The sequence below is a fragment of the Eptesicus fuscus genome, chromosome 22, assembly GCF_027574615.1.
Source record: "Eptesicus fuscus isolate TK198812 chromosome 22, DD_ASM_mEF_20220401, whole genome shotgun sequence".
NCBI classification, from domain to species: Eukaryota; Metazoa; Chordata; class Mammalia; order Chiroptera; family Vespertilionidae; genus Eptesicus; species Eptesicus fuscus.
This window is the reverse complement of record NC_072494.1, coordinates 29,408,933-29,436,690: the sequence shown is the minus strand read 5'-3', so window position 1 is coordinate 29,436,690 and position 27,758 is coordinate 29,408,933. Positions and strand designations below refer to the sequence as shown.

At 39.6% G+C, this 27,758-nt stretch overlaps 1 protein-coding gene across 7 annotated transcripts in view; it reads left to right on the top strand.

Moving 5' to 3' along the window:
* The window catches only part of RPS6KC1 (ribosomal protein S6 kinase C1), a 238,026-nt gene that overhangs the window by 138,440 nt on the left and 71,828 nt on the right, over positions 1–27,758 (top strand). For 2 of the 7 annotated variants that reach the window (XR_008555068.1, XR_008555067.1), the window contains exon 15: positions 6,956–7,085. Coding sequence is in view for 4 of the 7 variants with exons in the window: in XM_054711382.1 (XP_054567357.1) it covers positions 5,336–5,446 (111 nt within the window). In the remaining 3 variants the exon portion in view is untranslated. Of the gene's footprint in view, positions 1–5,335; positions 6,295–6,955; positions 7,117–25,750; positions 26,175–27,181; positions 27,309–27,758 lie in introns of those variants that run through there. The other 5 variants (XM_054711382.1, XM_054711379.1, XR_008555066.1 and 2 more) reach the window with 4 other exon arrangements.

The window sequence follows — 27,758 nt, the reverse complement described above, 5'->3', positions numbered from 1 at the left end:
CTATCTACCTACCTACCTACCTACCTAACTACCTACCTACCTACCTACCTATCTACCTACCTAATATGCAAAGTGTCCCCCTAGGAGTTTGACTGACTGAGAGTTTGATTGCTCACTATGATGTGCGCTGACCACCAGAGGGCGGCGCAGAACGAAGGAAGGCCCTGGGTCGGCAGCTAGCAGCTGTTAGGGAGCCTACCCGTGCATGAATTTTGTGCACTGGGCCTCTAGTTCTATATATTTATGTAGGTGTAACTTTTTAAGTATTGTGTTTAGCTTGTCTGGAGCTGCTTTATTTTTGCTATTACATTTTGTAACTATATATGAATAGCTATTTTCAATCTTTAATTCCTATTTATAAACTTAGAAATGGGCTCCTCATGTTGCATAGGGGAGAAGTGGTGTTAGAAAATCTTGCCTGGTTAGATCATTCTTAATTAGCTTCATCCATTGATGGAACTTGGGCATTGGTGTCAGTGCATTTTTTCGTGGCTTTGAAGAAAAGATAGTTGATAATTAAAGTTTAGTATCCCAGAAGTAGGCTTGAAACTCTGGTGAGCTTCTTCAATTGATTCCTTATACATTTAAAATGCTCCTCTAGTTTTGAATAATGGATTTGGTGAGTACACTGAGGATTGTCAGTGTTGTGGTATGATAGGCTCACAGCAAATCAGTAATAACGGTCAGGCCTGGGATCTGTACACTTCTATGAAAAATACAAAGGGAAAAGATATTTGAAAAACATAAGAACTAACGTTTTTGTTTAACGAACCATGAATTTTTTTTAATCAGGGAAAATAAAATTTTTTAAAAGGGAGGAAGGGCTAATATAACATATTAAAAAGAGAAATACCTAGTATCCTCTTGAAGAGTGACTTTGGTTCCATTCAACAAATGTAGGCAAGGCATAGTGCTATAAGCTGTAAAGGTAAGACATAAAAACTGTATCACAGATGGATGTGACAAAGGCTGCCAAACAGGTTGAAAGAATACTTTGGCAAGTGAAAATACAGAGGGGTTATTGTTGACACAGTGGTAGTATGAGGAACATTTCGTGTAGTGGGTGTTATTTTTGTGGAGCCTTAGGTTTGCAGCATGACAAGGTGGGATGTGGGAGAAGTAGCTAGGTGGAATAAATAAAGAAGAAAGTCTGAAAGACTCAATTTGGTTTATCTAAAGTGGAGGGATGAATATAGTGATGAGTGTGGAAAGATAAGTTGGGATTCTTTCATGGGGTTCTATTATCATTATTACATGGTAGAGTGATAGTATTTAATTTAGAAAAAAAAATCATGAGATTTTTGTACAGAAGAGTGAAAGAATCAGAACTGTACTTCATGAAGATCCTGAAAATATAAAGCAGCATAATCAGGTTGGAAATACTGAGATGAGAATACCCTAAGCATTTTGCAAAAGATCTAAGAGATAATGCAAAGATATATAAAACATTTCATTTCAATGGGAAAAGGACAGTTACTCATTTGATTTCATCTTATTTGTTGTGGCACAAAAAGGTAAATTTAAAGTGAGGTTTTTTTGTAAATAATTTAAAGAAGACTAGCAACTGCCAATTTTTGTTTCTCTTCTTTAAAGAAGTAGTCATTATTATACAGTGTGGGGCAAAAGTATGTTTACAGTTCTATGGAAAAATAATGCAATAATTAATAACTAATACAAGAATAAACTATGTTTTACCTATTCACAACTATAAACCTACTTTTTCCCCACCCTGTATAACATCTAGAATAGAATTCCCCACATTAATTTATAAAGGTCTGTTGCTCCCATTTTTATTAGAAATTATAAAGGAGTTGTAAAGGAGTCTAGGCTTAAGGTATGTTAAATCCCCAAATGCAGATACTTACTGCTTATATCGTAAATCTGCATTCTGTCATTGCCTGCCTACGGAAACTACCACTCAGGTCGGGGAAACATCATCAGGAAAGGGAAGAGGGGTCTCTTGGCATGATTAGCCATTTGTCACTTTGACTTTCCTCTTCCACTACCTCACAGGTCATAGAGGCCATTTAAAAAAACCCCTCACAAAATGATTTATATGGAAATAATTATTCTGCTTTGGGGAGATTTCCCCTCTTTGGTCTGTCACCTTCTTGCTTTTTTCCTAGCTTTCATAAAATCCATGGTTCAGTCATCTTAGTCAAGGCAATGGTACTAAAGTAAACATAGTAAATGCAGAGTTTTAAGAAGATATTTATATTTTACGAACCCTCAGAGCATGTATGTTAGTACTTTACAGTGTACATTTGGTTAAGTTGCTTTGTCAGTTGAAAGATTATCTTGGATTTGCCACTGGTTGACATATTCTCTTAAGCAATGGAATCTTTGCATGATCTCTCTTGTGGCCTGGTATAGTATTTAAAATGGCAGAATAAACAAGATAGTCATGAGTAAAACAATTATACTTTTGCCTATAGATTTATACTTGCAAATTTATAGAAGAATCCACGAACTAAGTAAATTGACTTCAGTAAAATGAAAATATGAACCTCTATTGGAATTTCATAATGAGGTCATGCTTTAGAAAGTATGAGGGTGGGCAAGCCAATTGTAACAAAGAAGAAAGAATTTACATTTTCCTGAAATATTAAAAAATATGTGATAGTCATAGTTAATTTTTACCAATATTTGATATTTTATGCTGGGCTGGTGTGGCTCAGTGGTTGAGCGTTGACCTATGAACCAGGAGGTTATGGTTTGATTCCCAGTCAGGGCACATACACGGTTGCGGGCTCAGTGTGGACCATGCAGGAGTCAGCCTATCAGTGATTCTCTGTCATCATTGATGTTTCTATCTCTCCCTCTGTCTTGCTCTCTGAAATCAATAAAAACATTAAAAAAAAAACATTTGGAAATTAAACAACACACCTATGACTCATATAACCTATGAGTCAAAGGAAAAAAATCCCAAGAGAAGCTGGAAAATGTTCTTAATGAACTAAAAGCAAGTACAAATGTACAATATATAAAAATTTATAGGATGCAGCTAAATTAGTTTTTGAGGAAACTTTATGGCTTTAAACACCTATGTCAGAAAAAGAAGATCTCAAGTAAAAATCTTACCTTGCACCTTAAGAAGCAGAAAGTATAAAAAGCAAGCAGAAGAAAGGAAGCAGAAATCAATGAAATAGAAAAGAGAAAAATCAAGGTATTTACAAGTTGGTTCATTGAAAAGATCAGCAAAATTAGGAAACCTTTAGCTGACTCTAAAATGTACATGAAAAGGAAAGGGACCTAGACTGTCCAAAATAATTGCACCTTGGATAAACCTCATTGGCTACGATACTGCCATTGCGTAAAGCTGCAAAATAATTTTAAAGAGAACGGAGTTGGAGGACTCATACTACCTGATTTCCAGTCAGTATAAAGACACAGTAATTACTTATTGTGTTATTAGAGCAAAGACTGGCATATAAATCAATGGAATGAAATTGAGAGTTCAGAAATAAACCCATACATGATTGTCAATTGATTTTCACTAAAGATGCCAAGATAATTTGATGGTGAAAAGGTCTTTTCAACAAACAGTGCTGGGAAAATAAAATATTCACATGTAAAACCAAAATGAACTAAGACCCTTCATATCATATGTAAAAATTAACTCAAAATAGCTCATAGACCTATGGGAGCTCAAACTATAAAAATTGTAGAAGAAAACTGGAAAATCTTCATAACCTTGGATTAGGAAAAGAGTTATTAGACATGCTAACAAAAAGAAAAATTGATAATGTGGGCTTCATTAAAATAAAAAACTTACACTTGAAGACATTAGTAAGAAAAGGAAGAGATGGGCCACAGACTGGGAGAAAATATTTGCAAATCATATAACTGTTAGTGGACTTGTATTTAGAATGTATAAAGAACTCTTAAAAACTTAAGAAGCCGACAACTCAATTATAAAAATGGACAAAGATTTACCAAGGAAGCTATATGAAATGCTAATAAGGACATGAAAAATGCCATCACTAGTCATTAGGGAATACAAATTAAACCCATAATATGATACCACTAATACCCACTAGAAGGGCTATAATAAAAATGGTAGATGCTAGGAAGTATTGGTAAGGATGTAGAGAAACTGGTGGGAATATAAAATGGTATAATTACTTTAGAAAAGTTTGGCAGTAAAAGCTAAACATGACTCTGTGATTGCACGTCTAGGAATGCCCATAAGAGAAATGAAAGTCCACAAGGAGACATATACACAAATGTTAACAGCAGTTGTATTCATTGACCTCAACCTGGAAAGTCACATGTCCATTAACCTGATGACTAGATTAACAAAACGTGTTACAGCCAACAGTGGAATACTGTTCAGAAATAAAGGGAACGGGTTATTGATACCTGCTACAACATGGATGACTCTAAAAAATATGCAAAGTGAAAGAAAGCAGCTGCAAAAGACAACGTATTTTATGATTCCATTTACATGAAGTATCCACAAAGGCCGAGTTTACAGACAGAAAATAGATGAGTGGTTGCCTAGGTGCGGGGCATAGAAGTGAGGATTAACTGTAAACAGCATGAGGAAACTTTTTAGGGTAATCTAAGTGTTCTAAAACTGAATAGTGGTAACACTTGTGCAACTCTAACTTTACTAAGAATCATTGAATTGTACACTTACAGTAGGTGAATTTTATGCTATATAAATTATTCCTTAAAGCTGTTGAGACAAAAATTTGAAGATGTGTGAATGTCTCAAAACACATTCTTCCAGCATGCCTATGGTCTACAATAATTGTATATGACTACTTGTTTTTCCCACACTCAACAATTCTGTTGCATATAATATTATTAACTTATACATAAATTCTAATATTGGATAAGTCAAAATATGTTTTACTCATTGGAGCAAATTATTCTATGTGAGTCAGCTATTCCAAGGAAAACAATTTTGGAATACGAATTGGCCAATTCAGACTTTAGGTATATAGACCCAGTACACATATAATCCACCAGGGGTTGAAAGACTTACTGTGCTGCCCAAACTTTCAAGTCATGAAAGGAGTAACTGGACCTCTCAGAATTTGGTGCAATATCAAAATAATGTCTCACTGTACTTTTGGAATTGGAAATTCACAAGTATAACTATATGAGGATGAGAGAAACAAGGTGAGCCACTCAAGATCGTGTTTCAAATCAGTTGAAAAGCCACCACTAGAGTGATGTTAGACACAGCTCCTTTTCAAGAAAAGATAGTCAATTGGCTATTCATTTGTTGCTGGGGTTGAATTTACAAGTACTTTCCTTTCATATATTTTGTTTTCCTTTAATTTGCTCATTGGATTCCTGTTAGTCACTAAATCCTCTTTCTCAGCTCTTGCAGTTCAATCCTGTGGAGCGTCTTGGTGCTGGAGTTGCTGGCGTTGAAGATATCAAATCGCACCCGTTTTTTACTCCTGTGGATTGGGCAGAACTGATGAGATGAACATAATGCAGGTTATCTGCATGCATTTTGATCTTCTCTGGGCAGGCATCCCCAGCATAGAGGCAACACAGCCTCGGTCACTTTGGAAGCACCAAAGCATTGGGATAAAGACCTTTCGAGGAAATGGAGAGTAAAAAGGCTAAAAGAGAACAATTCCTTACAAGCTGGACAAGATATCGGTACATTTGCAAGAGGTGGTTTTGTACAAATCTTTAACGAAGGTGTGACCTTTTTGTATCAACACTTAGTGTTGCAGATGAGTCGTAAACCCAACTGAAAGGAATGCCCATCAAGAACTTCCCCTGGTATGAAACTCCAAGTGTACAATCAAGTGTTACTTGAAAGGAGGACCTTTACATGGCAGCTAACCACGCTTTCTGCTAACCAAGATTGGTTTATATGACCAAATTAATATGTGTTGAATAATATATAAAAAGTGCTTTGTGAATAATGTCATCTGTGGAGATTAAAAAGTGAGAGAAAAAAGAATATACTCATCATGTCTGATAGGAAACTTGCACCACCATGCTATATAATTAATATATGTTGAATATGATCCCAAATTGTTTCATGCTTTCAGAAGTCCACATGGAAAGAAAACACTTCATGGGGTCAACTTTGTACTTGGTTGGTTGGTACTGCTTATGGAAGGATTCATATAAACACTCTCTTCTCTTTGACTCTATCTTTCCGCTTCCCTGGCCTATTCTCTAATATTCTGTTCTTCCTACCCCTACTAACACATATGCAACAAAAAAGGGAAGAGGGAGTATTTATGTCCCCAAATTGTATCAACTTAATAAGGACTAAGGAATCATGATGTGAAATAAATGTGGTAAAAATTTAAATCTGTCTTTCATTTTATTGCTTAAAAAAAATTTTTTTTTAAAGAAAGGCTTCTCTTCCAATCATATTGAAAGTTAGCAATTTCTCTGTCTTATGATTGACTTCATTTTAGTTTTTGACTTGGTATACTAAGAACCAAAGGATCTCATCTAAATGGAATTGAATGGCAATCCTATTTTATTACTTAGAGTGACAGGATTTCCAGATTTGACCTCCTAATCTACTTGACATTGTGTAGAAAGAATCTGAGTATTTGAACATCTCCAAACATTTGTATTTTTTCTTTATGTTGCTAAGATAGGTCCTGTGGTTATGCATTGTTTACAACTTACAAATGTTTTAAAAGTGTTAATGCATGTTTTTTTTTAACTTTATTAAAAGCAAAGAGAATAAGTCACTATTTCCAAGTTAGCAGTTACTAGAAATAATGAAAGCTTTCTGTATGTTTTAATCCTTTGTATTTTGAGATATGTGTGATATTAGACACCGCTCACCCCTATTCCAAGAGCACCTGCCATCTGCCATTGGCCAGGTCCTCCCATCAAATTAAATGGAAGCAGAAAATGCTTTAGTGAAACAAAGGAAATGTGCAAGCATTTTTCCTTCTTCTCTTATCCTACTCCCCCTTTTTCCTTTTTGGTCCCCTTATAACCTGAACCCCAGCTGAAGGGCTGCAACAACACCAGGATGGGGAACAGGTCACCAGGATCATAGCTCAATCAAGATGACATCACTCCCTGGAATTGGATTTCAACTCACGAGCCCCCTGGCCTCATAACAGGAACTCATGCAGGTGAGATACAAGAATGACTTCCTGGTAGGACTAGTAGGAAATCTGCAAGTACTTAGAGCTGGCCATTACAGAGCTTCCTTCCAGAAGTGCCCTATGACATGAAAGTAGGGCTTCACAACTAAGGTGAAGCTCCCAGCCCTACCACATGATTTTGGTCCCTTGGATTCAGAGGACAGTAATGTCAACAGATGGTTGCTGTGTCAGTGTGTTGACACAGTTACACTGCTTCCATTTCTGTCTTTCTCTCTGGTTGGTTGGAACATGTGCTTAATGTAAATGCAGTATTCATAGTCTGATTTAATGGTGAACATTAATTATCTTAGTAATGAACACACAGGATAAATGGCTTTGGGTTGATGAACCCAAGTCTTTTTGTTTGATGGTGTATATTAGAAATATTAGTATTTCTAAGGCTGTGGGGCCGATACTGCTTTTTTGTTGTTGTATTTTTTTTGAACATGTGTCTTATGGGCCAAGATCATAAAAGAACTTGCCACTTAGTATTTCTCATTAGATATATTTTTTTATTGTGGTATGGTATACATACGATTAACCACTTTTAAATATACAATTTAGTGGCATTAAGTACATTCACATATTTATTTAACCATCACCACTATGCATCTCAGAACTTTTTAATCATCCCAAACTGAAACTTTCATACCCTTTAATAATAGCTTCCCATTTCCCCTCTCCCAGCCCTTGGTAACCAGCATTCTATTTTCTGCCTCTATGAATTGGACTCTTCTAGGTCTCTCATATAAGCAGAATCTTACAATATTTGTTTTCCTGAATGTAATATTTTCAAGGTTCATCCATGACGTAGTGTATATCAAAATTTCATTCCTTTTTGAGGCAGAATAATATTCATTGTATGTATAAACCACATTTTGTTTAGCTATTTACCTGGCAATGGACATTTAGGTGTTTCTACCTTTTGACTATTGTGAACAAGGTCATTATGAATGTTGATGTACAAACATCAGTTTGAGTCCATGCTCTTATTTGATTTTATATTTTATAATTTTAAATTACCAATGTTATTTACTATTATTTTACTATGCTCTTTATAAGAGAGCTTTTTCTAACATGTTGCCAATAATATGGTGTATTGTCACCTATCTTAAGATATGATAGGAAAATCTACCATTTCTATTTCACAGATGGGTAAGTTAAACTCTTTAAGATTAAAAAAGAATGCCATAATTTTAGCAATTTGTTTTAACTATGACAAGAGTTAAAACTTTTTGAGGCAGATTTTTTTCAACTTGTTATAATAACTGAACTCTCGGTAATCTATTTAAACCTGCCTTTTAAAATTTTTAAACAGCTAAAATTCCAGCTTTTCCTACCCTATTTTATTTCAGATTAATTTTGAACCAAGTTTGAATTTTTCTTTCAAATAATGCTGGTACTGAAGAGTATAAAATTTATAAATAATATTCATGCTATGATCAGTAACACTATATTAGGACCCCACACATAGTATGCACTGGTTGAAATCACTTGCCCATAATTTATGAATCCAAACAAAGAAATCTTACTATAGCGTTGAAAGGCTCTTTGCCTCTCAAGGGGCCCCTTATAACATCTTTGTTGGACTCACCTAGAAATTACTTTATAGCAAAGGCCAAGGCTTAAGGTGGGTCATTTTACTTCTTACAAGTAGTTGATTTAACCTCTGGCGTATCTAAGTGCTCTGGGTAACAAAGTCTGGTATTTCAGGCTCTTTTTTGAGGATTGTGGAATATAATGGAAAGTCTTAGAGTGTCCTGATCCTATCTGCCTGACTAACTAGACTTTAACCTTAACCAAATAACAGTATTCCAGACCTGTTCCTTACCTATAGAATGAGAAGGAAGGTGAATTCCAAGCTCCATAAACATATGATGAATTTTCTATTTTTCAGAGTGAACTAATTTGATAAACCAACATTGTAGAAAGACAAGGTTAATGAAAATCTAAAATTGATACTTAACTGTGTTCTTATAATTATTTTTCTAGTAATCCCAGATACTTGGGTTGCTGCCATATACCCACTCAGTAGCACAGCCCTTAGTGGTTATGTGGCTATAAAAATTATAAATAGAATGAAATATTAAAAGGTTATTTCTATGTCAACTCTACACTGGAAAAGGAGAGTTGAAGGTCCAGATAGAAGTATGTAGAGGTGAAAGGAGGTTAGGACACACCTACCTTTGCCCACTTCTTAGACCTTTCTCAATAACTGTGATGGTATTCCTACCCTATTGCCCTCATCTATCATATTTTATGTGTTTATTTGACTCAGTTCTTTGGCAGGCATAATCAGAGTACAAAATTGATACTTTCTGTTTGTATTTAATGCAGAACATTAACCTCTACCAGTCTAGGTAATTTGGACTTTTGAGTATTTGATGTCTATTCAGTTCATTTTAAGGATTTCATATTAGGTCCTTATGTTGAAGGGTTACTAAATGGCAAAAGCTGTGAAGTCAGCTATTTCAAAATAAAGTTGTAAATAGAATAGCTGTAGGGAAATGGGAAGCAAAGTACTATGGGTTTCTGTGACTTGGCATCGCTTACTCTCTCAAGGACAGCAAACAGGAAACCAGAGCATAAGCTTCCCGTTGGGGAAGATTTACGATAGTGGTGATGCATAGTTAGTATAGCTGTGCATTTTTTGTTCCTATCACCTGACTTCTTTCCTTGATTCAGGGATCTCATTATAGGAGAAAATCGAGGCAGAGAAAATTTGTGGAGGTGTAATAACGAAAGTTGAGTGAGGTGGTCCAGGGTAATGCACTTGTCAGGTGTGTTGTCCCAGGTGTCAGGTGCAATAGAGAGCCTTCTTTGTTGGGCTAGGTTTTAAAAAAAGTTATCACATTTATTGGAGTGACATCTATCTATCTATATAAAAGGCTAATATGCTAAGTGTCCCTCTGCCCTTCCGATCCGTCGCTATGATGCACACTGACCACCAGGGGCCAGATGCTCAATGCAGGAGCTGCCGTGATGTGCACTGGCCATTTACAGCGAAATGGCACCACGGACCTGGTGCCCACAAAGCAACACTCAGCTTCCCCCAAGTGGGACACAGGCCCTGCCACCACCCCAGAGATAGCCCACCAAATCAAATCTGACGCTGCTATGGCACAAAATGCGGCTCATAGCCCAGCCCAGCCTGGAAACGGTTGCTGTGGTCACCGGGTAATGATGTCACATAGCAACGCCTGGCTTCCTCTCCCTACCGACTAGCCTCCTTGGAGTTTCTTCAGCCCAGGAACATGATTTGCTTTATAGCCAGGTGCAGATATTTTACACTTTAACCAAATGTTAGTGAAGCGTTTTCTCATGCCTCATCTCATTTGATCCTCACAGAAGTCCTGGAGTAGGTAGATAGGAGACTCAGTGGAATCCTATTTTCTTTTCATTAGCTGGAAAACAGAGATTTATAAAGTTTAGAAATGACCTGACTGAAAAGAAGTAAGGAATGGTGGACCTTGAAAATGACTAGGTTTTCTCGTTGTGCAGAATATAGTCAAATGCTGCTGCAGTTAAATATTTTACCCTTTGTTCTCCCTGAATGATCTACAATAATAATCTGCTTCATGTTGATATTTACTGCTGTGTTGCTGACAATTACCTGAAAGAGAAGTTGGGGTGCTTCACTAGGCTGGAAAAAGTTTAGCTAAATCAGAAAGCAGATCTAATTAAGCAAATTTATTCTATATATATATATATATATATATATATATATATATGTGTGTGTGTGTGTGTGTGTATATATATATATATATATATATATATATATATATATATATGGATGGCTAAGTTGATGCGCGATACAAATAAAGCTCTCGCTGGCGCCAATCACACGCGTGTGTTTTGATCTGTCATTTTCGATGGTGAATTTGGTTGACACTTCTATTATAGAGGAAGGGCAAATAGCTATATTAAAACATTTCTTCTAATTGAATTCCTTTCAGTGTGCACAAATTTGTGCATTGGACCACTAGTTGGTTAATAAAATGATATAGGTTTCAAGTGTACAATTCTATATCATTTGTATATTGCATTGTGTGTTCACCATCCAAAGTCAAATATTTTGTCACCATATATTTGACCCCTTTTATCCTTTACTATACCCCTCTCCCATTTTGTTTGTCTTGTTCATTTGTTTATTTCAGTTTTATATCCCACATATGAGTGAAATATGTTTCTTAAATTTTTCTGTAGTGCAAGTCTTTGTTCTTCCTCCAGGAAGAGTTAGGCAGAAATTAAAACTATTTCTACTATCCCAGGAAATAAGATGCTGTCTTTTTGGAAAGATTAAGTGACAAGCTTATCTAGAGTCACTTCTATCTCCACCTCCTTGGTGAAGACAGCTGTTGGCAAAGGAAGAGGCCATGAGTGTCTGTGAAGAGCTGCTGATTTCTTTGGGCAGAAATATCTCTTATTGAATGTGGTAAGGAAGAATGACAAAGGAACCAGGTTTTGGTTATACTTAGAGTTGCAGGCATTCTGCTTTTGTAGATCGTAAGAATTTATATCAGAAAGGTAACTCTTCGAGGAATGTGAATCAAATTCCTCCTAAAGCTAATCCACAAGGTAAGAGTTTGACCAACCCCCCACCCATCAATATAAAAGGAGATTTGAGAGATTGAAAGGAATCTGAGCCAGTATCAGTGGCAAAATAATGACCGCAAGGTGATGTGCCCTGGTTTGACTCAGTAGCAACATAGGTAGAAAAATAAGAAGAAAGGGAGGTGTAGTGTTGGCAAAACAAAAGAAATATTGTACAGCTACTCAGTGTCTTGGGATTGTTCTGGAAAGAAAATGTTAGCTATTTGGAGGATCTGTTTTCAGCCAAAAGTTTCTGAATGACTAAGAAAACTTTAAACCTGAACTTTCCCCCTCACCACGCTCTCCTACTGTTTTCTCATTTCTTCTCCTTCCTCTCTTCATCTTCCATTTATCTGCTCCCCTCCCACCTGTGTGCTTCTCCGGTCACTGAACAAAAGACATGGTGCCTGCCTCCAAGGACCTTAGGAAACCCAGGGGAAAGAAAGCATAAATAATAAGTAGGGCAGACTGTTGTGTTACAAGGAACAAATAGGGTATGGTGAGCACACAAAGGAGAGATCTGAGGAGCTGCAGGAAGGCTTCCTGTATTGGGGCAAAACCTTGAAGTTAGATTCATATTTTTAAACATAAGGGACCCCCCCTCCCCCCGCCCCAAGATTTTGTTTGGGGGGAAGGAAAGTATCCAGGGGAACAAAAACCCAGTTGTGTACAAAGGAATGGAGGCGGGCAAAGGTAAAGCTGAGCGAATTCTGTTTCGGCCAGTTCATAGGGACAGGGATTTGAACGATAAATTGGGGCCAGATTAAATGCCATACTGCAATATCTCTAGGTTGTGGGGAACTGGTGAAGGCTCTTAGAGAGCTGACAGTATTGCATCCTGCTGTTAAAAAGATAATTTTAGGGTTAGAATGGAGAATAACTTGGAGAGAAAGCGATAGCGGCAGAAAGATCAGTTAGGAGTTATTACAGAAATTCAGGCAAGAGATGAAGTCCTGAGTTAAGGTGGGTGTAGAGTCATCCTCCCGTCCAGGTCTCTCAAGTGTACAGAGTAGTTTCCCTATCAAATAATTGCTTTCCCCTTTTCTTGAAGCCATTTTATACCAGGAGATGATGGATTTGTTGTTTTTGTCAAATCTCCCTCCCGCCCCCCGCCAAGGAAGCACCGGAGAGACAAACCAGGAGAGCTTATACATTCCCCTATTGACTGATAATGATACTTACTATTCAGAGCTTAACTTAAAACTCCTGGCTCCCAACTCACGTTCTTCCACATTCCGTGACACTTCTTCCCACCTCTTGCTTTTTTTAGTTGGTTTGCTTTCGAATTGGAGAGTGTTCCGCTCTCGCTCTTAGAAGGCATTGCATCCTGCCAGGTGATTGTTCTCTTCGTACCAGACCTCTGACATACTTTGCTTAGCTCAGTGGTTCTCAAAAAGTGGTCCCAATCTGGGTCAGAAAATAAGGTGGCTTTTATTCTTCTTGCAACTTTTCTTTAGGTTTGAAATTATTCCCAAATAATAAAGTGTCAGGGAAATAAGAAGGAAAAAAAAAGTGATTCCCCAGACCATTAAGGTTAGCATCACTTGAGAACTTGTTGGAAATGCATATTCTTGAACCCTGTCCTGAATCTATGAATCAGAACTCTGGGGCCTGCACAACAATGTTTTTGTAGCTCTTCTAGGTGACTCTGATGTACAATCAAGTTTGAGAACCACGGGCTTAGTTTAATGTCATCTTATCACCTCTGCCTTGTATGAGCATCCTTCCCTGTGGTGTTTTGGGTTTGAAGACTTAGCATATTTCCCAGGAGGCTGTCCCAAGGAGTCCTTGTGTCAGTGCGGATAAGTGACGGGAGAAGATAGATAATGAGGACAAGGAGGAAGGGGAAAGGCAAGGGGAATAGCCAGTTGGATAAAGAGGAAAATCAGAGGAGGGGCAAAAGGAGAACATGGGGGGCATGGTTCTCTTCCCCCAAAAGACTGGTCACTTCTGTCATAGTTCTTTGGAGTCAAATAACCCACAGGTAGAATAAACATCAAATTACAATTAAAACTATCTTGATTACTTGTATATTGTTGAGTTTTTCTCCTCAAGCAGAGCCACAATGGAAATTTAGTACTTAGTCCCTGCATTGTTCAAAATCTGAACTTAAAGACTCTAATTAACTAAGTTTGGGAAAGATACCAGAATGTTCTCCTTGTATTCTGATGTGCAGCAGAGCTGCTCTGTGTTCTCTTTGTAACAGAGGGACTCAACTGGGGGTGTGTCTGGGTAGACTTGGTTTTGCCTTTTAAAAATGGGCATCAAACTTCAGGGAAGCGAAGTGAAATGTACTAGATGTTCCCTGAAGTTTAAGTGTGTGACCCATTGTCTTCTTATTTTCCACTTTTGTTTATAAGGTCACAAGATTATTAGATGAGATTATGAATGAAATAGATTTTGACCATATATATATATATATATATATATATATATATATATATATATATGCTCTCTGTGAGCATCTGCAAACCGTGTGGATACTTTTACATTTTCAGTGGGTGGGATTTCAGTGCAGTTGCTTCCTCTCTCTGTGCTCTTGCTATGCCTTGACTCACCCTCAATAGTCACGTGCTTCCTCCTTTTTTTTTTTTTTTAAATGACATTATTGCTTAAACCACCACCAATAGGGGCATGCTTTGCACAATTTTTTCTAATGGTGGGCAGAGGCTCCCACTAACATCCACACTGATTATGACCAGAGGCACATCCACGTGGTTTGGCTAGGGCATACAGTGTCTGCGGAACAGAGAGAAGCCAGTTTGCCTGCCGGTAAATGACCGTTGAGGCTGTTCCCTCCGTGGTCCGACTGCAGAGGCCAGGACTCTTGACCATGCAGTCTCTCATTCTCTTGCTCCTGTAATCTGTCTTTCAAGTGTAAGGCCCTGAGCTACTCTTGTCAAACATGCTGTGGGTGAGGGGATGGTGGCTGAACTTGATATTTTGAGAAAGAACTGCTGCTTGCTTTTCACTGTCTCCTTTACTTCCAGCCTTTAATTCCTTCAGTTCAACTCACCCCACCTGGGCCGTAGTCCACCTAATATGCCTCCAGTAGGACCCGAAGCCTTACTTAGGCTGGTATGGCCTTAGTATCTGAAGGCACTTCCAGGCACAGGGCTGCCTTTTGCCTGTACCCTGTCACACCTGGTCACACCTGTCTCGACTGTAAGGATTTCCGTGAGACTGCTGATCTGGGTCTCATCCTCACCATTTAGTTGGCCTTCCTGGTGCTGTAAATTTAGGCACCTCCCGGTGTGGCCACTCTCCGTCCCTCTGCTGCAGATTTCAGCTCTATCCAGTAGCTCATCTCCTCCGTGGGCTCTCAGGGCTTGAGGGAGCGGAGGGGGAGCAGGCGCTGCCTGCTGCAGCTGTCTCCTTTTGAATCAGCCACCCCCACTGCCCAGGTGCCAGAACAGCTCACTGGTTTCCAGTGCTCCCCATCTCCACCTCTCCCGCCCATTGCAGCACTGGTAGCCGCTTTCCAACCAGTCTTTTGTTGTGGGAGCTCTAAATCCACGGTCGGGAAATTACCAGGAGACTCTTCCGCAGGCTGCCCTCCCTCCCCTTGCTCCGTCTCTCTCTTTCCTTCCTTTGTCTCCTTTCCTAGCGAGGGTCAGAATCCCTAGCCAGACTGAGAACATGGTTGCTATTCCAGGACCCAGATGCCAATATGTGGCAGCATCTGGCTTATTGGCAAGCGTCGCCGGCAGTTGTGCTGGCTGCTCCTAGGCCTGTCATGTGGCTGAGCCTGCTAATGGGGCCCTGTCACAAAACAGAGTTTCTTTGAGAATATGGTTTCAACCAAGGAGCCCCCCAGAACACAGTGAGCGGCACGGAGAGGACATGGATTGCTGGACAGGGTGGCTGCAGGCTCCGACTTTGATGCTGACCCGGGGCCTGTTTTGCAAAGATCCCCGTTTCACGTTGCTGGAGTCTGCCCCTGCCGTAACCTCACCTTCTTGTGCTGTTAGTGTTTCAGGTGCCTTAAGGCATGGAGCTCCTTGAAAGAAAAACACAAATCACTAAAAACGCTGAGATAAAATCCTGCTCCTCAGAGGCGCCCAGTTGGCACGGAGAGCGCATGATAACAGCTTGCTTTAGAAAGGTGACATTTCTGCTGAGGGCTGAATAATAAAAAATGCATTTTAAAAACTCAGCTCTTCCGTGTCTTCTGATGACTGACACTTGGAGTGAAGGCCACTTCTTCGATGTGAAGGGTCTCTTTGCGGCTCGCCTCTCCAGCCCCCACACATGGGCATATTGACTCTTGTCATCATTGATGACGCTGAGGAGCTTTTAAAATTAATTATCACATAATAGGGCTGTTTGTGCTTTTTTTGAAGGTGCAAAAAAGAATGTGTACTTAGAATGTGTGCGAGGCATTGAGGGGGCAGAGACACGAAGAACGCGGGGCTCCTGCCCCCAGGACGCACGCAGGTCATTGCCCCCAGATGACGCATGCTTTCCATTATCTCCGTTCCTCTCCACAACCGATGCGGATGGACAGGGCAAGGGCTGTGCTCTGTGCTTTGCCGGTGGAGGGACTGATGCCCCAAGAAGTTGACTCGCCCAAGCGGCACGGCAGGCTAGTAAGAGCTGGCACTGGCAACTGGGTGGTGCAGGCCTGCCTCACCGAGCGACACGTGTTGGCTTCTTAGGTTATAAGCTCCCAAGGCAAGGACTGTGTCTGTCTCACTTTTTGCAACTCTGTCCCCAATTAGCAACCTCACCCTTGACCCCCTTCCCACACACCTCTCCCAACCACACACAGACACACAAATATATAAACAGTACAGGGACTCTTGACAAGCCGGGGCCAAGTTCTTCCTGGGTCGGCTGAAGGACGGAATCAAGACAAAGTACAGAGAAAAATCAGCTTGAATTAAAAGATGCTGATCCTGCCCTGGCCACTTTGGCTCAGTGGATAGAGTGTCGGCCTGGGGACTGAAGGGTCCCTGGTTTGATTCTGGTCAAGGGACACATGCCCAGGTTGTGGGCTCGATCCCCAGTAGGGGATGTGCAGGAGACAACCAATCAGTGATTCTCTCTCATCATTGATGTTTCTATCTCTCCCTCTCCCCTCCTCTCTGGAATCAATAAAAATATATTTAAAAAGATAAAGAAAAAGATGCTGATCCTGGGAAGGTGGTGATGGCAGTAGCATGCCACCCACATAGACGGCAAAATAAAAAATCCATAAACAGCATTACAACACAACGAGGTGACAATATGACACGAATCCCAAAATTCAAGCAGTAGGGGACAAAATACCAACGACCACAGGACTTGCATGAGATAGGCATCCGTGTGGGAGACAAAAAGAAGCAACAGTGTGGCTTCTGACTGAATCTGAGCACAGGAGAGCCCCAAATAGCCATCCGGAGCACTGAAGCCCAGTGGGCCAATTTGAGATCAGCAGCCGAAGGTGAAGGCGCTTTGCCCACTCTAACACCTGGGAAGTGTAAAGAGCTCGAAATAAGAGGGATTAAAGGCTCTGCCCCTTTGAACTCTCAAAATTGACCTGCCAGAACTGCCTTCTAGGACAGGGCCCTGCGTGAGGAGAAATTGCTGGGAATGGATCAAAATTGAGCAGGGTAGGGACAAGGAAAAGGCACAGTTCAAAGGAAGGGAGAGCAGCCGGGAAATCTCAGAAAGCAAGATGTACTTTTTTTTTTTTTTTTTTTTTAACACTTCACAAAAACAACAGAAGAGGGAGCTCTGTGAAGTTAGAGCTTTTTAAAAATTTAACCTGCTTCAATTCTCACAGTTTAGGAAAACGAATGTCACATAAAAATGCACAACCGATAAGAATCCACATCACAGTAAGTCCCATACACAGTTATTGAAAGAAAAATAGAATTAGGAATGAATAGAGTTATATCCATTAAAGCATTCCAGAAAGATGTGCTCACAAAACAGATCAAAACTAATTCACTGTTTCCAAATGAACCGAAAGACATTAAGGAAATTATATAAGACATGAAAGAACAACATACATCGTAATTAGAAAATTCAGAGATGAGGTGACAACTCAGGGAAGAATTAGAAATAAAAGAAGAAAATGAGAAGTGAAGACTAGGAGGAACAAAAGAGTGAACAAACAACAGGTAATGCCTTCAGAGAAATACAAGGTGAAAAGGAAATATTTTTTTAAATTTTTGCATCAAGGCTTTTAGTGCAGTTTTAGGTCCACAGCAAAACTGAGGGGAAGGTACAGAGAGTTCCCACAAACCCCTGTCCCCACACATGTACAGCCTCCCCTGCTATCAATATCTCCCACCAGTGTGGCACCTTTGTTACAATGGACCTACTTTGACACATAATAATCACCTAAAGTTCATAGTTTGCATAATGGTTCACTTTTTTTTTTAATCCTCACCTGAGGCTATTTAAAAAGAATGGAGGGGAGGGGAAGGAGGAGCGGGAGAGAGGGAGAAGGAGTAGGAGAGGACGAGAGAGAGAAAAAGAGAGAGAGGGAGGGAAGGAGAGAGAGATCAAAATGAGAGAGACACATCAATTGCATATACCCTGATCAGGGCCGGTGATCAAGCGTGCAACCAAAGTATGTGTCCTTGCCTGGGAATCAAACCTGTGACCCTTCAGTATGCAGGTCAATGCTCTAACCACTGAGAAAAACTGCCTGGTCATAATGGTTCACTCCTGGTATTGTGCATTCTATGGGTTTGGATAAAGGTGTAATGACATGTAATCATCATCCTATATAATAAAAGCCTAATATGCTAAGTGTCTGACAGTTCGACCACTTGACCAGTCGCTGTGACGTGCACTGACCACCAGGGGGCGGACGCTCCCACAGATAGGTTAGCTAGCTGCTGGGGTCCGGCCGATCGGGACTGGGCGAGACTGGCAGGAAATGCCTAGAACCCTCCTGCGGTCCCTCCCTGGCTCCAGTCATGCACCTGTGAGGTCCCTCTGCTTGGCCTGCGCCCTCTCACAATCCGGGACCCCTCAGGGGATGCCAGAGAGCTTGTTTCGGCCTGAGCCCCGCAGGCCAGGCTGAGGGACACCACTGGTGCATGAATCCACTCTAGTTATGGTATAAAGAGTATTTTCACTGCCCCCAGAATCCTTTGTGCACCACCTATTCTTCTCTTCCTACTCTGCCCCATCCTTGACACCTGGCAACCACTGAACATTTTATTGTTTCCATAGTTTTGCTTTTTAAAAGAATGTCATATAGTTGGAATCGTACAGTATGTAGCCTTTTCTGATTGGCATCATCCACTTAGTAATATGCATTTAAGCTTCCTGGGTTGTCTTCATGGCTTGACAGCTCTTCTTTTTAGCACTGAATAATTTTCCATTGTCTGGATGTACCACAGTCTGTCATCTGCGAAGGACATCTTGGTTGCTTCTGAGTTTTGGCAATTATGACTAAAGCTGCTGTAAATATACATGTGAAGGTTTTTGTGTGGACATAAGTTTTCAACTCATTTGGGTAAATACTAAGCATGATCGCTGGATTGTGTGGTAAAAGCGTGTTTAATTTGGTAAGAAGTTGTCCAGCTGTCTTCTAACGTGTCTGTACCATTTCACATTCCCACCAGCAATGAATGAGAGTTTCTGGGGCTGCATGTCCTCCTCAGCATTTGGTGGTGTCATGGTTCTGGGTGTTGGCCATTCTCATAGGTGTGCAGTGGTACCTCATTGTTGTTTTAATTTGCATTTCGTGGTATGTGATGTGGAGCGCCTTTTCATACTTTCATTTGCCATCTGCATATCTCTGTTGGTGAGGTGCCTGTTAAAGCCTTCGGCCCATTTTTTAATTGGATTGTTTATTTTCTTTTTGTTGAGTTTTAAGAGTTCTTCCTATATGCTGGATTAACAGTCCCTTATCAGATATGTCTTCTGCAAACATTTTTCTCAGTCTGTGGCTTGTCTTCTCATTCTCTTGACATTGTCTTTTGCAGAGCAGAAATTCTAAGTTTTAATGAAGTCCAGCTTATCGATTCCTTCACGGGTCATGCTTTTGGTGTTTTATCTGAAAAGTCATTGCCATACCCAGATTTATTTAGCTTTTTTCTTATATGTTCTCTTCTAGGAATTTCATAGCTTTCTTATTTATTTTATATTTAGGTCTGTATTCTATTTTAAGTTAATTTCTGTGTAAGGTGTAAGGTCTGTGTCTAGATTTACTTACTTATTTTTGCATGCAGATATCCATTTGTTCCAGTGGGTTTAATTTGCTCTTCTTTTTCTAGTTTCCTAAGATGGAAACTTAGATGACTGATTTTAGATCTTTCTTCTTTTCTAATATATGCATTCAATGCTATAAATTTCTTTCTAAGTATTTTTTGGTGCATTCTACAAATTTTGAATAGTTGTATTTTCATTTAGTTCAAAACATATTTCTCTTGTGATGTCTTCTTTAACCCATGTGTTACTGAGAAGTATTTTTGTTTGCTTAATATCCATGTATTTTGTGATTTTTTTTTTAGTTATCTTTTTGTTATTGATTTCTAGTTTACTTCTATAGTGGTTTAAAAGTAGAAATCATATGATTATTAAGATGTGTTTTATTGCCCAGAATATTGTGTGTCTTGGTGAATATGTGAGCTTGAGAGAAATGTATATTCTGCTGTTGCTGGATTAAGTAGTCTATAGATGTTCATTATACCAGTTGACTGATGGTGTTGTTAAGTTCAACAGTGTCCTTACTGATTTTCTGTCCATTTCTTATAGAGGGGTTTTGAATTCTCCAAACATGTTAGTGGATTTATCTATTTCTCTTTGCAATGCTGTCAGGTTTTTTTCTTTTCTTTTTTTTGCCTCGTATAGTTTAATGCTCTGTTGCTAGGCACATGCACATTAAGGATTGTTATGTCTTCTTAGAGAATGGACCACTTTGTCATTATGTAATGCCTCTTTCTATCCGTGATAACTTTCCTTGCTTTTAAGTTTGCCTTGTCTGAAATTAACATAGCTACTCCTGCTTTCTTTTAATTAGTGTTAGCTTGGTATATTTTTTCCACTTACTTAGTTTTAATCCATATGTGTCTATGTTTAAAGTGGGTTTCCTGTAGACAACATATATAGTTGGTTCTTGTTTTTTTTATTGACTTTGGCAATTTCTGTCTTCTAATTGGTACATTTAGACCATTGATCTTCAAAGTCATTATTTATATTAACCATATTTATTACTTTTCTATTTTTGCTCTGGTTCTTTATTCCTGTTTTTGTCTTTCACTTTTTTTCTGCCTTTTGTGGTTTTAATTTGGCATTTTAAAAAAATATATATTTTATTGATTTTTTTACAGAGAGGAAGAGAGAGGGATAGAGAGTTAGAAACATCGGTGAGAGAGAAACATCGATCAGCTGCCTCTTGCACACCCCCTACTGGGGATGTGCCCGCAACCAAGGTACATGCCCTTGACCGGAATCGAACCTGGGACCCTTGAGTCTGCAGGCCAACGCTCTATCCACTGAGCCAAACCGGTTTCGGCAATTTGGCATTTTATGTAATTAGATTTTTCTCTCCTTTCTTAGCATATTGATTATACTTTTTAAAAACCTTTCTGAGTGGTTGCCCTAGAGTTTGTATTATACATTCACAGTTAATTCAAGTCCACTTTCAGATAACACTGTAGCACATCACAGGTAGTGTGAGAATGTTTTAATAACCAAATAATCCTAATTTCTCCTTTGTCCCTTTCATCATTACTGTTATTTATTTCACTTATATATAATCATAATATGTAACCTATCCATAAGCATGCATAATCACATACATTGTTGGTGTTATTTTGAACAATGTGTTGTCTGTTAGATCAATTAAGAATAAGGAAATAAGTTTTAATTTTACCTTCACTTATTCCTTCTTTGATGTTCTTTGTTACTTTATGGATATCTGAACATCTGGCTTATGTTGTTTTCCTTCTCGCTGAATAACTTCTGTTAGTATTGCTTATGAGACAGGTCTGTTGGCCACAGAGTCCCTCAGTTTTTGTCTTAGCCTTTTTTCTTGTTGAATGCTAATTTCTCAGGATACAAAATTCTAGGCTGGTGGGTTTATCCTCCACACTTTAAATACTTCACTCTACTCTCTCTTTGCTGGCATAAGTTTCTGAGGAGAAATCAGATGTGATTCTTACTGTTGTTCCTATGTAGTAAAGGTATTTTTTCCTCAGGCTTCTTTCAGAATTTTTCCTTTATCTTTGATTTTCTGTAGTTTAAAATGATAACCCTAGGTGTAGTTTTGTTTTGTTCTTCCCCCCTTAGAACTGTAGTTTGATGTCTGACATTAATTTGGGGAACGTCTCAGTCATTATTATTTTAATTATTTCTTTTGTTCCTTTCTTCTCCTTCTTGTATTCCTGTTACATGTATGTACCTTTTGTAGTTACCCCACGGTACTTGGATATTCTGTTCTGCTTTTTTAATCTTTGTTCTCTTTGCTTTTGGGTTTTTGAGAATCCTATTGCCATATCCTCTAGCTCCCACATGATTTTACACCTGTGAGTCTCAGTTGCAGTAAACCACAATTCCCTCCGGTAGGCGGGACTCCCTGTACTCTCCTGTTTGTCTCTCCAGTCTTGGGGGAAGTGGTTTGCCTTGTGTTTTCTTCACTCTTTATGGATCCAGTCTGTTCGGAATTTTACTTACTGTTAGGATAGAGTAGCAACATCCAGGCTACTTATATGCAGACCCGGAAACTAGAAGTCAGAAAGTTTTTAAAAATAAAAAAATTAAGAAAAGAAGAGATAAAAAGGATTCAATAGAAAGTGCCAAATATTGAAGTAGGCAGAGAAAAATCAAACATACGATTGGTAGGAGATCACAAAGAAACCCAAAGCAAGGCAACTGACCTATAAAAATAATTTAAGGAAACTTTTCTGAAATTAAAAAAAATATTGAAGCTACAAGTGGAAAGAGCACACTACATTTTTAAGAATGTTGACAATATGACTAACACTAAGAAAAGGAAAAAAAAAGCTTTGAGGTAATAAAAGAAAAAGTGCATATGACTTACAAGGTATAAAAGTTTATCATGCTGCCGAAACCGGTTTGGCTCAGTGGATAGAGCGTCAGCCTGTGGACTGAAAGGTCCCAGGTTCGATTCCGGTCAAGGGCATGTATCTTGGTTGCGGGCACATCCCCAGTAGGGGGTGTGCAGGAGGCAGCTGATCGATGTTTCTCTCTCATCGATGTTTCTGACTCTCTATCTCTCTCCCTTCCTCTCTGTAAAAAAATCAATAAAAAAAAAAAGTTTATCATGCTATCAACTTCAGTGCTGTCTTGAGGGGGGATGAATCAACATGTTTAAAACAAGGAAAGAAAGAATGAGCCAAGGATTTTATACCCAGCAAAGCTAACTTCTTACCTAATAGTAGAGAAAAATGTAAATTGACTGTACCTCTACTACGCCCTCAGCTAATCAGAATGAGTATGCAAATTAACCCAATAAAGATGGTGGTTAATTTGCATACATACCTGGGTCCCAGGAACCTCCTCAGCACCCAGGTCACTCCCAGCCGGTCATCAGAGGTGCCGGGAGGACCCCTTCCCATGCCTAAAGCCTGGGGTGGAGGCTTTAAGCTTGGGAAGGGGCCAAGTCTGTGATCAGAGGGGTGGGGGGCTGTGCCCCCTTCCTAAGCCTAAAGCCTGGGTGGAGGCTTTAGGCTTGGGAAGGGGCTGAGCCTGCGATAGGAGGTGCCGGGGGGTCCCCCTTCCCAAGCCTAAAGCCTGGGATGGAGGCTTTAGGCTTGGGCCAGGGCCGAGCCTGGGATCGGAGGGAAGGGGAAACAATCAATGGAAACATATCCTCAGGTGAGGATAAAAAGAAAAATAAAGAAATGTCATATCCTATGAAAGACACATCTTGAAAATGCTTAAAGAAAGTTGCCATTTTTTCATGGTGAAGGGACTGGAGTCTGTGTTGATGAAAATACCTTGGCGGCTGCAGTGACTGGCAGTGGCTGCAGCAGCGGGATGATGGGGCTGCTGCCTTCCCCTGATTAGCCCGGTTGCCTTCTGCAAAGGGAGGCCAGACTGGGGCTTAGGTCCACTCCCAATGGGGAGCAGGCCTAAGCCATCAGTAGGACATCCCCTGAGGGCTCCCAGTATGTGAGAGGGGGCAGGCTTGGCTGAGGGACCCCTCCCCAGTGCATGAATTTCGTGCACTGGGCCCCTAGTTTAAGTATAAAGGGCACAGATAGTTATCAACATGTAAGTATTCAGGCAGTATTGTTCCCATGAGCTCTTCCTGAGAAATCTAACAGAGAATGAATTGTAGATGACTCAAGTGATGAAGAAGCCACAAGCATAAGATCATAAAGATTGCTGTAGAACTAGGACTAAAGGAGTACTAAGGGGGAGAGAGTGTAGTGTATAATGGCTATATGCTCTGACAGTGCAGATGCAGTGGGACTATTTTTTTTTTTTAAATGGAAGGAAAGCAGGGGAGAACATGTGCACATTTTTTTAGATATCTTTGATGATCATATTGGTGGTGATATGAGTATTGCAGTTTTGAGATAGTTGCTGTGTAATGTCAGATAAAACAAGTAGTATTGGAATGTTCCAATCCTGTCATCCCCTCTGCTTTTAAGAACCATGATTCTCAGAATGGAAGAAAAGAGGTTTTGATGTTATAAGGAAGTGGCTAAGTAAAAACTCTCTAGTATTGAATTTGAATAGAAAGTATCATTATGCATTTATGAGATGTTTTTGTCTTGGAGTTAGTAACATTTCCTAGTTTATTCCTGGAGCATATAGCCATTATATACTACACTCTCTCCCCCTTAGTCCTCCTTTAGTCCTAGTTCTATAGCAACTAATATTTCATCCTTATGTTCTTATATGCTGGTAGCTTCTTCATCACTTGAGTCATCTACAATTCATTCTCTGCTAGATTTCTCAGGAAGAGCTCATGGGAACAATACTCCCTGAATACTTGCATGTATCTGTGCCCTTTATACTTAAAAGTCAGCTTTGATGGATATAGAAACTCTGTCTCAGTCAAGAGAGAGCTTCTTTAGCATCTAGATTGTGGTTTTTGAAACACTATTTCTCTGTAAGATAAATTAAGGCTTCTTGGAGAAATAAGTCTGAGGCAAGAAGTGTAGGAAATGAAGCTGGAACATCTTAATTAACAAGGGAACTATGAAAGATTTGACTTTCAATAATGATAAGAATTGAAACCCTCATATATTTTTAAGCCATGATTTAATAATGATATTAAAAAGACTTGATCACCTTCATAAAATTATAGGGAACCAGTTTATTATATTGGAAACTGGGAAATAAAGGAAAGAATCAAGCATTTATCCTGATTTTTATGTGAACTGTACCAAATAGTAACTAAGGGGCAGAGTCTATTATAAAAGTATTCCAGCTACAGAATGAAAAAGTGACAGAATTAAAATACCACCATCTTGTTCTTTTATTACATGTATGCATCTGCTTGTCTTTGTTGATATTTTTGTACAGTTTATAAAAAGGTAGCCTTTCTTCACTTATTGCTACTGGCCAGTAAGTGACAACTTCTAATGTTAATGATAATATGAAAGGTGCCTCTGATGGACAGCCAGCACAACTTTGTGAGATGACCCTGAATCTCTACATTGGTTCAAGCCCATCTCTGTTTGATGTTATTAAGGAAAGGGACTTTTTTTTTGCAAGCACCATTTTGTCCTTTGAGGAATTTCACTTCAATGCAATTTATCAATTCAGTGGGATAGAGAAAGTGCTATTCTAGGTACTATTTCTCTCATTTTAGCATGAAGTATTTTTGAGGTAGAATTAAGTACTTCCTGAGATGTTATATAGTATCAGGAATGTTTAAGAGGGCTGGCTGGCCACAGAGGCAGGAAGTTCCATGGCATTACATCCCTGTTGTAGCTAGCACAATTTGGGTCCTTGATTAGGTCCAGAACTTGATTCACCATAATTCATAAAGTTCAGGGGGTAGACCCACATTAGCACAAGTTCAAAAGACTATGGTATAAATCAGAATGTCAGTTTGTTAACTTTTCCATAATTAGTAACTGCTAAATCAATGAGAGCACTCACTTTAGCTCTATTCTTTCCCAACTCGGCAGGTACCTTTGAAGCCAGAAGGTTGTACGGTTTGCAAAGGGAGGTGGATGATTCTAATGGTTGGTGACATTCTCATCACATTCTGATACACCCATCTTCACTCCAGGGAGATACCTGCCAGCTGGACCAAAGCACTTGTGTCAACCATGTCAACATCTTGCAATATACACACTTCCAAATTCTTGCTTTCTAGCTTATCTTTTCCAGGCTCCACATGCAGGGAGAAAGGGAACACCTTCCCAGTCAGCCAGAGCTTCTGGGTCAACCCTAGTGATGAGTGTGTCATGACACTTGAAGCAGCCAGCTCACCTCACATGCAAAAAATTTTAGATAAATGAATGTAACAAACATGGAGCACCATCCATGGACTAGACACTAAGAGTAATCAATCACCAGGGATGCCTGGTCTTAAGTCACGTACAACCTGGTAGGGCCAGATTTAAACATTCTTTGCTCACTCCTACTAGTAGTTATGCATAGTATGACTGAATCGGAGAAAGCATCAAAGTATGAACTTCAACTTGTCTAAGAGGGCTGAACTATAACAGAACCCATTCCATAAATTTTATTAGGTGGGATTGGAGCTACTGGATGTAGCCTTTTCAGGCAAAAGCCTACTGTTTGGTTGTGTATTTAGAGAAAGAGCTGTGACTTCCTCTGAGGGTGGCTAAGTACTGAGAAATGGGACTACATCTCTCTAGTATCCCTTTAATGGTGTAGGTCTGGGGGGTTGTGTTTGGCTGGTTCATTTGTCTGTTTTCTTTAGTCTGGGATAGAATATGAAACGATTGCTGCTGCTTCAGGTTTCCGGGCTCGTCCTGCTCTGAGTTCAGGTGTGTGAGCCCCTGCTGTTCCGCAGGCCCGCCAGCCACACAGCCACTGAATTATCTTCTCACAGGCCTGGTGCCAGGACTGGAAGCATAGTGTCTAAAATTAAAGACTTCTTTCCATTCTGGAATTTTGAACTTATCTTTAGAACTCAAATGAGAGTGTGGTGATGACAGTGAAATAGTTAATCTGGAGAGTTGGCTACTCAAAAAGAAGACTTAGCCCTGGCTGGGTGGCTCATTTGCTTGGAGCATTGTCCCATACAGCAAAAGGTTGCCAGTGCGATTCCCAGTCAGGGCACATAGCTAGGTTGCGGATTCCATCCCCAGTCAGAACGCATATGGGAGGCACCTGATCGATGTTTCTCTCACATTGATATCTCTTTCTCTCTCTCCTTCCCTCCTTTCCACACTCTCTAAATCAAGAAACATATCCTTGATTGAGGTAAAAAAAAAAAAAAAAGACTTAAAGGCCTCATCCCTTAAATATATTGGACTTGAAGTAGAAACGATTATGTGTATTTTGGATTTAAAAGAGTTTTGGGAAGGAAACTCCCCCCACCCCCTCACCCCACCCCACAAGTTTTTGGTTTAATTGCCTGGCAGGGTGAGAAATCCCAACACAACAGTGTGGAACTGGGGCATGAAAAGCAGCAAGTGAAACGGATTTATGAAGCCCATAAATAAAAATGAAAGTCATTTCATTGTCCAAATTGAGTGGAAAGGCACAATCTATCCCAATTCTGATAAATGGAAGAGTGGGACACACATAAGGGTAAGTTCTTTCCATTTTTAATAAAGCCAGATAATGGGTGTAACATAACTGAGGAATTTCAGAAAAAGGGACATTTCATTTTGCCAGACTTGACCAAGGAAGCATGTTATCATAACTACTCTATGGGGGAAAATGCACACTTTTCCAAAAAGAAGTACAATCCATTGCATGCTTACCCCGTGCCCAAATGAGTGTTTTCCTATAAAGCCAACAGCAGTGAAAGGAATGACAAACAAGGTCAAGGTTGCAGCCATGTTCGACAGGAGATTTCCATACTTCTGGAATTTGGGGGGTTGTCAGCCTTTTACTATTCTTGACTAAGAAGAGCATTGGTACCTTACTCTTCTTTGAAACTGTTTATTCCTGTACAAATGGATCAGATAAGACTGAGGTGGGTGCCGACAGTGA